At 46.1% G+C, this 17167-nt stretch overlaps 1 protein-coding gene across 10 annotated transcripts in view; it reads left to right on the top strand.

The window, feature by feature from the left end:
- TSPAN18 (tetraspanin 18) overlaps positions 1 to 17167 on the top strand; it is a 135470-nt gene that overhangs the window by 99868 nt on the left and 18435 nt on the right. For 8 of the 10 annotated variants that reach the window (XR_012673978.1, XM_075152340.1, XM_075152344.1 and 5 more), the window contains 4 exons: positions 8480 to 8569; positions 14004 to 14149; positions 14240 to 14331; positions 15120 to 15314. Coding sequence is in view for 9 of the 10 variants with exons in the window: in XM_075152340.1 (XP_075008441.1) it covers positions 14134 to 14149; positions 14240 to 14331; positions 15120 to 15314 (303 nt within the window). In the remaining variant the exon portion in view is untranslated. The remainder of the gene's footprint in view (positions 1 to 8479; positions 8570 to 14003; positions 14150 to 14239; positions 14332 to 15119; positions 15315 to 17167) is intronic. The other 2 variants (XM_075152347.1, XM_075152346.1) reach the window with 1 other exon arrangement.

Raw genomic sequence — 17167 nt, 5'->3', positions numbered from 1 at the left:
AGGGGTTTTATCAATATGTTCTGTTTGTTGTCCTCCCTAAAAAGCTTCCCCAGTCTTTGCAAAAATAGGAATTGCCAGATCGGGTCAGACTGTGTTCGTGCTCCTTCTGGGTCCAAGGAGCAAGGCGCTCAGCAGCCCAGCTACGATTGGTTTTTGTGCCATTTTAAGGCCGTGCGAGCTGCCTTACGGTTGGTGTTTCAGATCATGCCCTCATCATTCACTGGTACGTTTGGAATTATTCAGCCCCCCTGATTTGAATTAGAAGAAGTTTTATGTCATCAGTTTCTAACTCCTGACTTCTAGCAGGTATAATATCAGTGAAGACTGAGTAAAAGAAAATTCATCACCATCCAGGCTATTTCCATGGTTAAATTTGCTGTTTCAGTTTTGAAAAAGTCCTTGCGATACCCTGTCAGCGCATGCCAATTCTTAGGTATATGTATGATTGATGGTGCTTCAGGTTTTGCCCCAGGCTATTCCCAGTCTGCTTGCAAGTGATGCTGGTAGAGAAGTTTCCACTGCTGCCGTTATGTGTTGTTTAGGTTAAAATAGAGCTAAAAACGTGCTGGCCCTGGCCCCCTTCACAAGAGAGCCAATCCTTTCCCCCCAAAGCTCACAAACCTTAGAACAAAGCCTGCCTGGGGACACTCTTTGGCACTGTATTAACTATCCTTGCTGAGAAATGGTTTATTACAATTATGGCCTTCCTAATAGGCATCGTGGGTAGCATCAGCACAAAGCTATCTGTATTACATGATTTGACCTGCTTTAACCCTAGCCGGTCTCCTGGAGATGTAGAAAATATCTGTTCCATACAAAGGTCTTGTCTTTCAGGCACAGCAGACGCGGTTTGTTTAGAGTGCTAGCTTTCTAAGAGGAGACATTATACTTTTTGTGGGTGAAATTCACCCCACTGAGGCTATCTGAAAGCCTGTGCATCCATGTCATCAGCTGCTGTCTTTGTGTGCAGAAATGAATTGCTCCCCACATCTCTCCGCTTAAGACCGCTGCAGATGCACTATGCTTAGGGAGTAAGGGTATTTTGCAAAAGTGTATATATCGTTCACAATGTTATCTTCGTTAAGGGGAAAAAAGGTATGCTCTTTTAACTAACATAAAATAATTGACCCAGATTCAAACCTTAATGAAGACTAGATCCCCGATTTTGCTAGGTTTTTACATCCTTAAAAATTCTTTTTTTTTTTCTTTCTCCTCTGAAGAAGTTTTAAGTCAGTCAGCAATGTAAGTGGGATTTGGCTCAACCTCTGAGCAGTTAAGTGGTAAGGAGATTTCCGTAAGGTTACTCGGTTCCCCTCCCCGCATGTGGAAGGATGAGGTTATTGTGGGGGAAGTGTTACCGGTGGCGATGGAAACGAGTTCCCCGTATTCTCACCTCAGAAAAGTAAAGCTATGGCCTCCTCAAGACACTCCAGCGTACGAACCCCTTATCGCCTAGTTTTCCTGCAGTGGGAAGCGGATGCCTCCGGCCCCAAGAGCCCCCTGAGCGGGGTGCGGAGAGATGCCCGGAGGCTGTGTGACCCCGTGCCGTGCTCTGAGCAGGACCGCAGCGGCACGGGCACCGCGCTCTCCTCTTGTGCATGAGAGCTGCAGCGCGGGGCTGGCTGTGTCGCCTCATAAACATAAGCGAGGCATCCGCAGAGGAAGTTTAATCAGGCACCTTTTATTTCTTAATTCCTGGAGGTGCCGAAGTGCGCTCGCCTGGCCTCGACGGCGGCCGGGCTGCCGGTGCCTGATGCTGGGAGAGGTGGATGTGTTGCTATGGCACTGGGAGGTGTCTCCAAACCCCACCGCTCTGGCAGCTGAGTCGGCTCCCAGCAGCACGTCCTAATTGCGGCTGTGCAGCAACAAAACAAATACTCGGAGATTTCCATAAAGGCTATAATCAAAGGAGCATCCCTTGCTTTTTAATATGTGCTGAATGGGTTCATTTGTAAGCTTATTACGACTTCAGCGAGAAGCTATTAGGGTGATCATTAGCTGCCTGTGCGAATAGCGAGGAAAACCGTGGCGGTACCAGAATAACCCCCTTTCTAATGTCTGCACTTTCAGATGCATTAACAATAACCAGCCATGCTGTCTTTCATGTTTCCCTTGCCATGAGTTAAGGACAAAAGGGAAAGGAGAAGGGGGACAGTGAACTCCGCGCTTTCAAAATAAGTTCAGATGGAGAGAAAAATGAGGTGTTAAGAGAGCAGCAAATTCACTAGCATGACATTGTGTGTCTTGATGCAGTATCTGTTAACCGTTGGGAAAGCAATAGCAGCTGGGAGCCAGCCTGCGAGTCTTGGCTCATATCTCGCTTAGTCCCTCTCCTCCTGTCATCTACGTATGAATCGTGCTGAGGGTCTTTTGTCTGCCTGGAACCTGATCGTCGCTGGAGCGCTTAGATTATACATCTTTTGAAGGAAGAGAGAACATTTAGAAACACGTATGCCAAGATTATGGGATTTATTAACTCTCGTTTATTTTCCTGCAGAACATCTGAAGCCCTGTTGTGGGCTGTGGCTGTGGTTCTCTCTGCTCCTTCTTACTCTTCCTTTATCAGAAATATCGGTAGCAAAAGACGTTGGATGGTTGGGTGTTCATACCTTAATTGGGACAGGTGTGGTTGAGATCAGTCATATTTACCTTTCAAACCACGTTAGCTGCAGTTTTATGTCCTAGAGTAAGTTAAAGGTGCTGATTACAGTGAAACTCAGTTCAGATTTGCACATGGAATATATGAGAGATGTGTATTGTTTGGCTATAAGCAGGGTAGCTTAGACTTCATGTTTGCCTCTCTTCCCTAGGTCGTTTCTCATGACCTTTGCTGCATTCAAGTTTTCCTGGACATATCACACCTCTAGCTTGTGAAATGTATTTATTTCCTAAATAAATAAATCACTCTGAATTGTGAGCTCTGTGGGATAAAGAATTTCCTATTGTGTTTAGAATCCCTGGCACTTTGGGATGCATTATTATTCTTCTTGTTGAAAACATTTGATGACCAGAATCAGATAAATAATGCCACTTCTCAGATTTCCAGCAATATTATCTTTTGGTTTATTTAGTATTACTGAGATCCCTCATTTAAGATCTGCTTTTCTTATAGGATGTTTTTCTAACCTTTGCTTTTCTAGACTGACTAAACGTGACAAAACTGACTTTTGTTTTTGTAACTGTGTAGGCAGTTATCTTGAAGAAAGAGAGTTTATTTTTCATTTTTCTATAAAATAGTTAATGCATTCTGTTTTCTGGATTTCTTTCTTAAAAGCAATTAAGATGATTAGTCCCCCAATTAAATGGTGTTAAAGGGTAGGTTTCTTTTTCCCCACTCCGCCTTATCAAAAAGCACTGAGAACAACAGAAAAAAGAAGTTACCCTACTGATCTGAAGCTCCGTTCTGCATTAAAGCAAATTATAAAAGCAGGGGTTTCAGATTCCCTTGCCCGTGGGCCCTTGCCTGTGCCTCTGCCCAGCCGGTCTGGGGCTGCTTTTCCTTGCGAAGAGAGATCATCATCATCTTTTTGATAGGACAAGGCCCTGTGGCTCATAGTAATCCATTTTGATTGCTTCCTTACTTTAAGATCAATCATTTTCCTCCTCTGCATTGTTTCCCTGAAGCCTGCAAAGTATCAGGAAACTTCTTAAAATATTGGAAATCGTGGTCTGAGGAGGACAAGGTTGCCACAGCAACTGCCCTGAGTGTTTCTGAGATGTATGCCTGCATCTTTCAAAACAATCATGAATGCCACAAACTGCTGAGACATTTGCTGCAAACAAAGCAAGGCTATAGAAAAAGAGAATAGAAAAGAGCGCCGAGGAGTCAGTTGTTGTAAAGGTGAGATGTGTCAGGCTTGGGGAAAAAGTGGCAGGCATTTACACTTCATGTTAAATGCCCTAAGCGTCTGGAATGCGTGCAAGCGTATGGAGTGTTTCAACGCTTGACAGTATCTGACATGACAGTGGATAATGTCACTTGGCTTGTGATGCAACTCCATGATCCACTTGGGAGGGTGACATTTATTCCATCCTGAAGGGAAATATTTTCAGACATAGGCGGCCAAAGTGAGCCGCCTCCCTTTTGGTATACTAAACAGAGTTCTTTCTGGGAGAGAAGATGCCTGTCACAGAGTGTAACTTGTCAGCCAGAAGCGATCAACTTTTTCATGGGTTTGGGACTCGGTATGGACCGGTGAACAGAGGGCTGTACTGTGCGTCACGAGATCTAGCACATCCATTCCCCTTTTAGCTTGGTTTTCTTACCTGCTAAACAGAATTAATATTGTTATATTATCAGTGCATATAATCTTTGGGTTGTCTGTTTAGAAAGACAGACAATCAGTACCATATGGTTCCATTGTACTGCAGTTAATACAAGGAAAATACACCTGTGAGCTATCTGAGGACTTTTTTTTTGAGGAACAGAACTTAAAAGAGTTGCTGGCTATATCAGATGTGTTGGTGCTGTATGCAGTATCTTCTTTTCTGAGATGGCTGATGTCTGTGTGTGAAAAGCTGTGTGAAAGAGCCAGACATGATTACCTATTGAATTTTGCTTGGGAAGGGGCCGAAGTGAGCAGTTTGTGTTTCGAGCAGTGCTGTATGCACGTTCGCACTAGTTGAAATGGGGTGGTTTGTGGCCTGATGCTATACTGGCGCTTCAAACACGTACTCTAGCGCTTTTCCAAACCTTACAGCATTTGGGAGAACAGGTTCTGCTCTGGGACTTCTGAATTTCCATTTTGAATGTCTGTACATGTGGGAGATTTTACCTCCATACGATCTCATGTGTTCTGTGCACACATTGTGCAAAGTTGCAAATATAAAACCTAGATGGTAAGTGTTGTATTATTGGTTTTGTTGCAAAGCTGGTGTTATTTACATGAGGCTTTAAGAGGTTCAGTCCAGCCGTCTTTCTCCTCCTGTGTGTGACTGATGTGTTCTTACGCACAGCCTTTTGGTGGCAGAAACGTGTCTTCGTTAAAAGCAGACCGACAAGACTCAGGAAGGGATATGGCCCAGTTTTCCCGAACGCTTTGCTTGGGTAGGAAACTTAGAGCAGTTTTAGCAGCAGCTCAGATTAATTTAAACACCATCCCAAGCCTCATATGATTTTAGTGTTATGAAAGCCAATCAGGTTATTGTTGTAAGGTATAAGAAGCCCCTAAGGGCTTTGCTCACTCAACCGTACTGAGGAATTAAATGCTCTCGGGCAGTGCAACAACCTCATTCCCTCCAGTATTGCAAGGCAAGGCAGTCATCGCTGGTAAATGGGCCCATATTACAGTGACATTAGCATTTTAATGCAGCTAAAGAGGAGGTAGATTGACTGTAATTTAGTATCTAGTTGCATGGCCTCGTGCAGGTCCCTCTTCGCTGCTCCGCAGGGGCCGATTATAGTTACACAGTGCGCTTTGGAATCTAATTGGGTTTACATGCAGGAACGTAGTCGTGTTGCAGCCATGACTCTGCTATGCAAGCACTAGGAAATTCCAGTGCAATTGGTTATTTATGTAGGAGCGGTGGTTACAGGATAATGCATGGGGCTGACCGCTTGTGCCAAGCTCCAGTTCAGGAGCGGCAAATGTTTTGCTTTGTTCTGAAGCCATTGCAAGGGAATGATATTAATCTGATCCTGCTTCCACGGAGATGTTTCTCCTCACCCTTCACCATAAAAGCACTGACCTGTTGCAGAGATCCAGCAGGATATGAGTTCGGTCTTCAGCTTCTCCTTTGGCTGAACATAAGGGCTGGCACGTGTTTCGGTTTCTCTGGGTCCTGCAAACGTGGTGAGCAAAGGGGACTGGCGGTAGCTGGAGGCACTTGGGAAGCAGGACACCTGTCGGCCATTCATCTGGGGGCCTTCCTGCGGGAGTTAACGTGCAGGAGACTGGATTTCTCCCAACGACAGGCCTTGCTTCTCCCTCTTGCACCCTCCGCTCACTTCTTGTTTCACTTGCCACCTGTTGACTAGATCAGCCTCTTTTGCCCCCTGCCTCTTTGCGCTCGCTCTCCAGCTGGCTTGCTGCCTGAGGCCAGCAGGAGTCCCGAGTTAGCTGCTTGTCCTTCCTCAAAGCCTGCTCCTCACGAAGAGCTGCGGACGCGAAGAGGAGCCGCTGCTCGGCGCGCAGGCGCGGTGCGGCGGCTGCGGGATGAGCGAGGAGGCCGGAGCACGTGCCAAAGGCAGCCGCCCGCCCGCGCAGGCAGCCCGGCGTGCACGCGCGCAGCCCCGAGGAGGGAGGCCTGGCCGCGGCCGTTACTCCAGCTTCCTCTGCGTTTCCCCAGCGACTGCAATTAAAGGCGTCAGCTTGCTCCAGTCACAATTAGGCATGGTGGTTTTGCTCTTTCTGCAATTCTCCCTAATGACAAAATCGTAGCTATTAACCAAAGAGGGTCTGTTTGGCAGGGACTTTCTCCCCTTTAGGGCCATGGAGTAAGATGGAGTGTTGCTGTTGTTTGGCACAAAACGCGCTCTTTCATCCCTCTGACACAGCACCTGCTGGTACCTTCTGAAGCATTTAAGCTCTTCCTCTCTGTGGTGCTGTAATTCCTTTAAAATATTGTGACTTAAGAGGAATAAAAAAATAAAATTCCTCTCCTACGCAGGCCTTCGAGGACTTGTAGGGATGTAATTATATGCACGCGCAGTAGGAGCAGGAATCCTGTCATTCTGGTTATTTTCCTAATGATAGGTTTATATAGCACAGTGCCATCTCTGCTTTAAAGTTAGAGCCATCTTCTCTGGCAGCAGCGTTCCCAGGATAGTGGCATTGCAGGGTAGGGCGACTGAAGAAATCGTCTCTCAATTGCACATGGAAAACACAGGATACAGTGTCCCCACACACAAAAGGAAAAGGTGAAAAGGTAAGGGTGGGCACGGGGCCCTGGCTGTGGAAAAGGGGCTCTCTACTGTGGGGCAGTGGCACTGCCTCCTGTCCTAGCTGTAGACTCCCCAAGCCCCGCTCCGCAGCCCCTGACCCTGCTGCAGCCACCTCCCAGCCCGTCTGACTGCCACAGGGGTGGCAAACGCTGCTGACGCGGGGCAGCCTTCGCCCGCAGCCTCGCGCAGCGGGGCCCTTCAGCCGCTGCTCGGCGGATGCCTTCAGCGCTTTGCAGCAGAGGTGGGCCGGTGGGCTGTAGGTATTTGTACCCTCCGGACTGCAAAAGGGAAGCCATCCCCGCTCATCATTCAGAGACGTAGGTCCACAGTGACAGAGAAAGGACATGAAATGCGAGGGATTAATGCAAAACAAACAGTCTATGAATATTCATTATATGTTTTATATTGTAATAGTTTCAGCCACCTTGAAACAATTTGTTCGCTTCCTGCCAACAACAGATAGACTTTTACTCACAGAAGTCTTAATGGGAGGCAATTTTCAAAGGCACGTTCACAAATGTTTGTAGGAAACAGATGTTAAATGCACCCCCTCCAGAAATCACGATGAAACGCTGGCAGTGAGCGAGCAGGGATAGACCCAGGTGACTTCTCTGATCCCTCACTGGGAAGCAGTGGCTTCAGCAAAGCTGCGAGTGTTCCAAAATGATTTGCGAAGGCTGAGTGAGTGAGTTACAGTGCCGAGCAACCCTATATGAATATCGGACCCTTATGGCATGTTTGACTAGTTAAAGGCTGCCCCTTCCCCGCAGGTCCTGCAGTGTGGGGTTGGGGCTGTCGGACAGGTGGAAAAAACAACCTGGGAGAGGGTGCCCTGAGAAAGCAGCAGTCAAACAAGCATGCTTTGCACGTCAGTCTGTAGTCTCACCTCACCTTTGCCTAGCCAAGACTGTCATTAGCATTGTGCAGGCAGAAGTTAAAATGTACTGAGAAAATTGTGACTGTTAGCTCAAGGGCAGTCTGCACCTGGGTCCCTCTGCCTGCCCTGGTTTATCGAACGCCTTTGGGCGGGCAGTGCGGTGGCTTCGCCGCTCCTCTCCGTTGCTGTTTCCCAGTGACGATGAGGCAGAGGGAGAGGAAATAGTTTGCTCAACTTGGCATGAGAGCTGGCTGGAAGAACGAGGGATAGCGCCCAGCGTCTCGGGCCGTTGCTCCTAATGGCTGGGCTGGGCTTCCCAAAGATGCATTCCATCTCCCTTCCTCTGCCTTTTCCATTTTCCTGGTAAATGGGCTGTAAAGTCACAGCAGATTAAAGTTTGTCTAAACTTCCTATAAAATATTGAAGGTGCAGCTGGTATTAATCTAGTCCTGTTGTGGTATGAGGTGCATATGTAATGGGACTATAGATTTACACGAGGTCTGCGGGCATTTAAAACACCCAAAGGTTGTTAAAGAGATTCTGAGGAATTGGATCCCTCACTGGCTATTAAAAGCTCTTCATTAGTGCTAATGTACGCTAAATTAAGGTGGCAATTAGACTGAGCATATTCATCAGGATGGTGTGTTTTAATAAATTGTGTATTTAACATGATTGCATTTTATTGACTTCTGCAGTAATTGCGTATTTTTCTCTTACAGGACAAGGTTGGCTAGAAAGAGATACATGGGACACACAGACAATTAAAGACTAGAATAGACACTGTGCTTCAAGTCCCAGGATTTGTGAAGGTGAGTCTTGTTTACGGCTCTTTCTTTCTGCATGCCAGATGCTTTCTCTGTATCTCTGTCAAGGCTGGTTAGGTGTAGCTATGGTGTGCAGGAGTGGGGTGAGAAACACACAGCTTATCTGCCATCAGATCACCTGCCAGGTGTACTGCAGCTAGTTGTCCCCCTTCGGTCTCTCTGTTCTATCTAGAGGAGCAGACTGTGTGGAAATAATACTCTGAGAGGGTTTTCTGGAAGGCACCATCTGTTAGATATGTTCTCTTAGTGGACCCCACCACTTTGGTTTAAAGGAGTTGGATACTGCTTGCAGATAGTGAGCACAGAAATTCTCTTGGGAGAGGGGTACTCCGTGAAGGCAGGCAAGCATGCTGAGCCAAGTCTCCACACCTGCGAGCCAAAGGGTGGGCTGCCATGTTGCTGGGGAGAGGACACGATGGAGCAATGCCAGGTTGTGGTGGTCCTTCGCTGGTGTAGCTTAGAGCTTCAGGGACATTTCTAGTGACATCTCAGCTGGGACAGCCTCTAGAAATTGATGCACTGACATGGAAGAGAATCTGGTCCACATTTTCTAATTCCTTTAAAGGCTGTCTGGCAGTGGTTCTGAGAGCTTGAAATGCGTCTTCTGCTTTTACTTGGTTGCATTGTGCACAAATATGAAAGTACATGTGAGTTAGCACCATTTGCTCCTCAAGCTGTTGGCTAATATTTTGTAGGAGGTACTGCAGAACGGTTCTTGGGTTTTAAAGGAACCAACTGATCAGTTCAGTGGACAAGGTCTTCGTGCATGTTGATGGCAAAGATGTATTTATGTGAAAAGAAGGTACACATGGACAATGTGATAGAAGAGAAGTGACTGAAAGTGTGGTTTGCATGAGGGTTGGACAAGGTGACCTCTAGACATCTCTTCCAATCTTGGTTATTCTGTGATATCAAGTATTTGAGATGGGAAGAGTGTGATGAGCCATCAGGCAAGTGCATAATGTCTGAATTTTATGTAGTGAAATACGAACAGTCTGCAGAGGTATGTCAGCGGCGGGGATGACGTGGTTGGAATGGTAGGCAAGGAACATGGTTCACACACTTGTTTTCAGTAGAGGGTATGGGAGTGATATGATATGGAAGATGCAAGGATTGAGACTGGTGAAGATAAGGTTCCTGAGAGTTCTGATAGACTGGCACATCCAAGGGATGCTCTTGTTCCTTTCGCCGCAAGGTAACTTGGACACGCCTTGGACAGCTGTTTTGAAAAATCTTTTCACAAAGAGGGTGGTCAAACATTGGAAGAGGTGCCCAAAGGAGGCTGGGGAATCTCAGTCCTTGGAGGTATTCAAGACTTAACTAATGTGACCCTGAGCAACCTGCTCTAACTTTGAAGTTGGATCAAACTTTGGAATTGGCTCAGGTTGGAGGCATTTGTACTTAGCAACAGCCAGAGATCGTGTCCAACCTAAGTTTTTCAGTAATTCCATCTCCAAGGCAAAGGTAAAGGAGCAATCGAAGTGAAATCGCGGGGTTTCAATCCAGTGTGAAATGGGGGTAGAGGGAGATGTCAGTGGCAGCAAAGAGAAACTTGGAAGCAGTTTTTGGGGGTGTGGTTGAGCAGCTGCCTTTAGATATGTGAAGTTCAAGGTAGCTGCAAGGCGTGCAAAAGCAAATGTCGGAAGGAAGTAAATGGTGGCTGGAGAACAGAAAAATGCATTGCCTTGAAAAACTAGACTTTATTCCTAACTGATTACAGCAGCTGGGGTATGTTTCCTGGCTACACTGCTGGGGATTTTTAGCCTCCCCATCACTTCGCAAGAAAAAATTCATATTAGGGCGGGAGAAATGTAGAATAATCTGCCTAAGAAAAAGCTGAACATTTATAGCTACATTTCAGACAAAACCAAATGCATCTCATATGTCTCACAGGTCTGAGATGGGACAAGCCAGGGAAAGCATCTGTCAGCCGCTGTCTTCTGCAGTTCTGGCTGTTAATGTTTGCTTAGCATTAAATGTCTCCTGCAGAGGAGAACTTAATCTGTCACAAATTTGGGGCCTGGAGGAAGGGAGAGAAGATATTTTTAAAAGATAGATTAAGACATATGCGTTCGGTTTTTATCGCACTTGCATCAGTGTGTAGTAGGAGTAACTTACAAAATTTGCCTTTTGTGTGTATGGCTTAAAAAGAAAAGTGGAAGGAAAAAGCAGCTCTGCGGGTCAGGATTGTCCTTTCACGTCAGTTGTTTTCTCCATGCAGCCTGTCATAAGGGACTTCAGGTGCCTTCAGGTAATTAGTAAGGCAGTGGTTGGCACGAATGGTTTCATAATTACATTATTTGTGAGTAACATTATTTGCATTTTGCTTGCATTGTTTGTAAATAGCATTAGTTATATACTCTTCAAAGTCTAGAGCACTACTGCATATATGAACTAGATGGTAATGTATTTCATATATTTCATATATAGGGATATTTCATATACACTGGAGTGCTTGAGCTCTGACATGAAACAGTTTTAAGTGCTGCGTTAAGAGGTCAGATCATGCTTTTGGTTGATTTGCCCTGTTCTAATCAGTGCAATCACAGGATCCAAATGGTGATCTTGTGTGCTGTTTGGGAATCTGGGTACCCAGCAGAAACTGGAAAGGGTGTGTTGTGCTGGTATGTGCGGGTCTCTCCAAGCTCTAAGTTCCAGCACTGAAACAGTTGCTCAGAGCTCTTGTTTCTCAAATCAGATCAGTGGGTTGGCATTTTTTGGAAGTTTGCATTGAGCTCTTGCGATGTGGAAGCTCTGACGTGCTCTGTTCTCGGCTTTGAAAGCCCAGACCTCGCGCTGTTGCCACTGACGTCCATTTGCACCTCCGGAGTTGAAGGACTTTGGGATTTGTAAGCCCCACTGGGTTTGTTCCTGGCTTGAAGCACAGCACAATTAGTAGGGTTGCACTTAGTTGTTGCGTTGCTGTGTGAAGCATGGTGGGTTTAGAAATTACAGATCTGAGCCCAGCACCACTGGGGACAATTCCTTGCCCAGGCAAACAAGGGAATGCTCACTTGTCAAAGCTGAGCGTGCATGTGTTCATGCTGCTCCCAGCTTACTGTGACTGCGTGGCCCTGCCAGTGGAGTTCTCAGGACCTGATGCTCAACAGATTTAGAGTCTCCCTTCCCTGCTCATGCCTAGAAGCATTCTAACATACTGAGTGGATGCACGGACAGGAGCAACGCAAGGAACGGTAACTTAGGTTTGTCTTTGAAAAGAAGAGGAGGCCCGTACTCAGCTTGTGTAAATCAGAGCGGTTCCAAGGGAGCCTGCTCGTTTTGCAGAGGAAGCAGACCCAGACATGGAAAGTAAAGTAAGTTGGGAATGTGATTTATCAATTCAAGACAGCGTTAGACTCAGGAGCTGCTGCTTCTTGGACTACAGGCAATGTTTTTCATGTGGGTGCCTCTGCAGTGAGATGAGTGTGAATGATGTGAAGTGGCACAATATGGCTAAACTGGTTTGCTTTTTATTCCTTTTTTGCCTAAGGCTAAGACATGGATCATGTGGGTAGGTGCTCAAGGCAGCAGGACTTAGAAGTTTCTCAGGTAACTTTCAGACTTTGGCTAATATACTGAGATTTAGCCATCCTTTGTTTCATTGGAGCATAACTTTTTTGTGTAGTGATGGGAACATCTGGGTGCCACTAATTGTGGGGCTCTTCCAGTATCCTATCGATTTGTCTGTATTTTCATATCCCTGTCTACTGTAGTGTCCAAGCTCATGGGTTAGTGGAGCTGACGGTTCACCTTTCCCATGAAACTGAAGAATTCCCTCCCCAGTTCCTTACCATTCTGGACTTCAAGATCTCCTTTCTCTGTGAGATTTGCAGACATGGCTTTAAACACCGTCAGGAAGTTGTGGGCATCTCCTCCAGGCCCACATCAGAGCTCTCCATCTCCTGCAGTCGTGGTCTTGGCTTTGAATTTATCTGGGCAAAACAGTTGTGTATCAGAGGTATAAGAAAATAAACTTTGTAAAGAGAAATATTGCCCTCGTTCTCAGGTTCAGATTCAAGTTTGTGTTTCTCCAGAAGCAAGGTGGACTGTAAGAATGGCTTTGCGGATCTTCTCGGGATTCCTCACGCTGCTGTCCTGCCCCAGGCATGTGAAAATGCAGAGGGAAAGCAGCTGCATGTCCACATGAGCTTCTGCGTTGCACCATTTGTGTCTCTGCCTGTTTTGCCACTAGGAAGGAACTGATTTGATTTTTAAACCAAGTCAAAGAAGTGCAGCAAACGCACACCGTATGATAAAAATCTGGCTCTTACCTCAAGCAGCCCCTTGCTGGGAGCTCTGCCTGCCATGGGTTTTCTCAGCTCTTTGGCTAAAGCAGAGCAGTTCCCGTGGTCACAGAGGGAAGCACCCCGCGAGGCTCTACAGCACTCCCAAGTTTTGTGGATTAACGAAAACAACGAAGAAGTGAAAGAAAGAGTTTTATTTCTGGCCTGGTGAAAACCTTGCATAATTTCTGTTTTTCTTGTAAGTGAATTGAATGTACGTTGCTAACGTAGCATATCACTGGATGCAGGTCTATTTAGGAAATGGCATTCGCAGTGGAAAAAGGGAAAGAGATGCGTTAAGAAGCATGTGGGCTTTGGAAAGGTTTCTCTAGGGAGCTAAGCAAACTTGTGCCTCTGTGTTTGCATACGTATGCATCCATCTGTGCACGGTGCCATGACTGCATTAACTTCTGTTTCAGTGGAAGTTTTGCTATTTTATGTATTTATTTGTCTGTCCCTCTAGGGTTCTTGGTGATATAATGGCATATTGGGAGACGCAGTCACTTCATTAAACAGCAAGCAGAAGCTTTCTTCCAATGTAGCCTCACCTGGTCAGGATTTATAGCTGCTCTTCCAATAGAAGTACTGTCCTAAGCAGTTTGTTGTCTAATTTAGACATGGAGTTTCAAAACTGGTTAAGACTCCTTAGCATTTTTTCCTGGTCTTAAAAGCTTACCAATGTAGATCCATGGGCTCTGCCTGCGAAAGACCTGTGCAGGGTGGGGTGGGAGCCCAGGACTGCCCTGGCACAGTCCTATTTCACGCTGCAGGACAAGCAGGTGTGGTGGCCCAGGCTGAGTCGCTGTGTGAGGACAGCCTCCTCAGCCCCTCCGTGTCCACACACTGCAGTCATTCCCAGCCCAGCTCCTCCAAATGTCTACAAGTTTCCCTGAAAACGTTCTCCATGTTTGCGTGGCATTCATTCTGTAGAGGAAGTTTGTATGGAGCTAGCTGTCCCAAATGCTTGCTTGTGAGTCTTCCAAATGGGCACACCAGCTTCTTCTGGCTCCTGTGTCGATATGACCTTTTTTGACGTGAAGTAGGCAGGTACATTCAGTGCTTTTTAGACTTGACGGGCTTTAGGCACTGGGGAAAAAAAAAAATCTTCACGTGCAGAGGGATTTTTTTTTCCCCAGCATCTCACTCTGCAAGCAAAGCTAGAGTTTTCCGCTCTTGCAACCTTCCTCTTCACATCTGCGTTTGCCTTTAGACCTGGAAGAATGCAAAGGGACTTAGCAGCAATCATTGCCTCTTATAGCCTGTGCTATGTTGCCTTGTGCAGGTAAGAAATGAGCTCCTCTGTATAATGAACTCCACAGGATCTTGGGGGAATAAAAAATGAGTATGCTAAGGAAGTGCTGGTGTTTTGCAGGAAGAATTGGATCAAGGATCTTGAAGACCATGGAGGGAGACTGTCTGAGCTGCATGAAATACCTGATGTTTCTTTTCAATTTCTTTATATTTGTAAGTATTTACAATGCACTTTCTCTCCTGAAGCCTCCTGTTGCCAGCAGCCTGCTGCTCCCCAGCAGGATAGGCTGTAATTTGGTGAAGTTGCCACGGTACAGAATATCCCCTCACCTTTGCAGTAGCAATCACTGCAGGTTTTCCAGCATCCAAAGATGCTCAGATATTCAGCAAGCCAGTGCAGTGGTCACCGTTGTCTGTCCTTGGCAAGGGACACCAGAGGGAAAGCTGTAACTAGCGGTGTCCGTGGTCTATCCTTGCATGGCAGAAGAAATTGTTTTCTAGTCCTGGGTTCCCTGCTGAGGTTTTCACTAAGAAACGAAGTCGTTTTCGCTAAGAAACAAAGTCATTTTCCTACCACATGTCAAGTTATTCTCGGTGACCCTGTTGCTCTTGACTTTGTCAGGAAGAGTGGGAGCACCCAGCCACCCTGGCCCCTGTGGTGGGGATGGGTCACACGTGGCCCTTCGCTGGGCTGTCCCCTGCAGATGTGGCAGCAGCTGGAGACTAGGTCTTTCAGCATTAGGGAGGGAGTAAACAGTTGGTGGAGTGACGTGTCAAGGAAGAAAGGTGCTTTTGCTGCAAATGGCTCATTTAGTGAGCAAGAGATGCTAAAAGTAACATGTCAGCAGTCACCTGCTCGGTGGAGAATATATGCCACGGAGAAACACAAATTCTCCAGGTGAACACCTTTGACCAAAAGATAGCAATGAATCTAGTTTTCCTGCAGCAGTTGTGTTATGTTGACCTATCTCCCCCTCTCTCCTCTCCTTGTGCGGTGACAGCTGGGAGGAGCCTGCCTGCTGGGCGTTGGGATCTGGGTCATTGTGGATCCCACAGGTTTTCGAGAGATAGTGGCTGCCAACCCTCTGCTCTTCACGGGAGCGTACATCATGCTGGCTATGGGAGCGATGCTCTTTCTGCTGGGTTTCCTCGGCTGCTGCGGTGCCATCCGTGAAAACAAATGCCTGCTGCTTTTTGTAAGTGTCCTTGCATTTTCTGTTGGCGTTTTGGTGCTTCCCAAGAATGGGGGTGATTGAATAGATGATGCTGTGATAAGTGCATGAATGGGTGTCTGTTATTGTAGCCATTATTCTCTTAGATAATAAATAGGTTTAGGGTACTTTTACACACAGCTAGAAGTACAGAGAATTTGCTTTTTCCCTATACCAGATTTGAGCCCAGTGGGTACGGAGTCTGGGAGTGTATTTTGACCTCGTAAAGCTTTGTTTCAGAATGGTCCTATTTGGTTGTTTGGGTTGGTTTTTTTTACTTTTATAAAGTGGCCAAAAGTGGTCCTCTCTTGGCCACCCAAAACTCACTGCTCCACTTGTGGATTCACTCCTCAGTGGTTCACAACAAAGCAGAGGGAACGTGTAGAGCAAAGCATCTGTGTAACGGAGCCCCCCATGTCAGCAGAAATGCGCAGCTCAGAACTGCGTGGTGGCTTATCATTGCGGCTCTCGATAGCTGGTCACTCCCTTGGGCAGCCTGCTCTGCTCCTAAAATGAACCAGGCTTGTTATCTTAGGGCAGATTTGCCCCTGAATGATAGGGTTAAATTTCAGCCCGTGTGGTCATCAAGTACTATTTACAAGAGCTAGCCTCTAAAATAAGTCACTTTTGCCCTCCGCTGTAAGTTCTGATACTGCAGGGTTTCCAGCCATTATCTCTTACTGGAAGGCATTACCAGTTATGTATTGAAAGACAAAGACCATTAGTTTTATTTTTCATTTTTGTCAGACGTGACCTTTTGTTTCTCCCTCTCGGTCTCTTGGGGCTTTGGGGTTGTTTTTTTTTCTTTAAAACTTGATCTTTCGGTCTTTTGTTGTGATTCTATCTTGCGCAGCTGCTTCATGGTGCAAAAGAAGCTCGTCTCTAACTTTAAGCAGAACAGGAAAGTCCTCTTTCTTGAATGCAAAACCATTTTTTCCTAGAGGCGAGCGTGGCTTCACTGAGATAAATTCTCTCTGGCACTTGGCTCACCCACCCCTTGAATTCTAACCTGCAAATGCGAGCTCTTTTCTGGAAGCCATTGTGGGTTTGATTTCTAGTGACTCATCTCAGAAGCAAATCAGAAAACCACGTATCACCTGTGAAGTCGTGGAGATCTGCCCAGAGGATCCTAATAAAATGCAAAGATGAGGCCCAGTGTGCCAGAGATTACTTCAAAACCTGTCCCTGTCAGATTGAGAAACTAAAAGTTATGTTTGATGAGAGGTATTGATTGTAAGTGAATGGGAGAGTAATATTTTAATTTGGACCATGGACCAAATCCATACAGATTGGGGACGTGGCTGGAGGAAGGGAGCTCTGGGCCGTGCTCTTTCCTGATTTAACATCACAGAGTTACATCACGGTTTGAATGTTCCTCCTGGTGTTTTAGTTGCACTCCAGTGCACTCAATTTTGTGGTTATTACTTTTCTGACTCTTAGAGATAGTTCTGAGCCCTGCTGCTTTATTTATTTACTTTTATTATTATTGTATTTTGTACTTGGAATGTGAGAAATATATGGGCTGGAAGTAATGCCCTAGAATAGGAAAAACTCTAAAAGTAATTACTGGATGAGGAATTAGTGTTCCACTTCGATCAGCTCTTCCAGGGCTTCGGGTGTCAAACTCAACTCTGTTAAACAACCTGCCATCTCACGTCCAACAGCAGCGAAGCACTTGGACGAGGATGTGTGCTGATACCAAGTGAGAAGAGATATGTTGCTAATTTCTGCTTTTTGGGGGCCACACCAGCTGATGTTAAAATGCATAAAACATCTGTGAAACCAGAAGTCTGATGAGAGCAAGTTTTAGGCGTTGAAAAGGCAAACCGTTCATGAGC

Source organism: Calonectris borealis, chromosome 5 (genome assembly GCF_964195595.1).
Source record: "Calonectris borealis chromosome 5, bCalBor7.hap1.2, whole genome shotgun sequence".
Classification (NCBI taxonomy): Eukaryota; Metazoa; Chordata; class Aves; order Procellariiformes; family Procellariidae; genus Calonectris; species Calonectris borealis.
The sequence above is the reverse complement of the archived record's forward strand: the minus strand, read 5'-3'. Positions and strand labels throughout refer to the sequence as shown.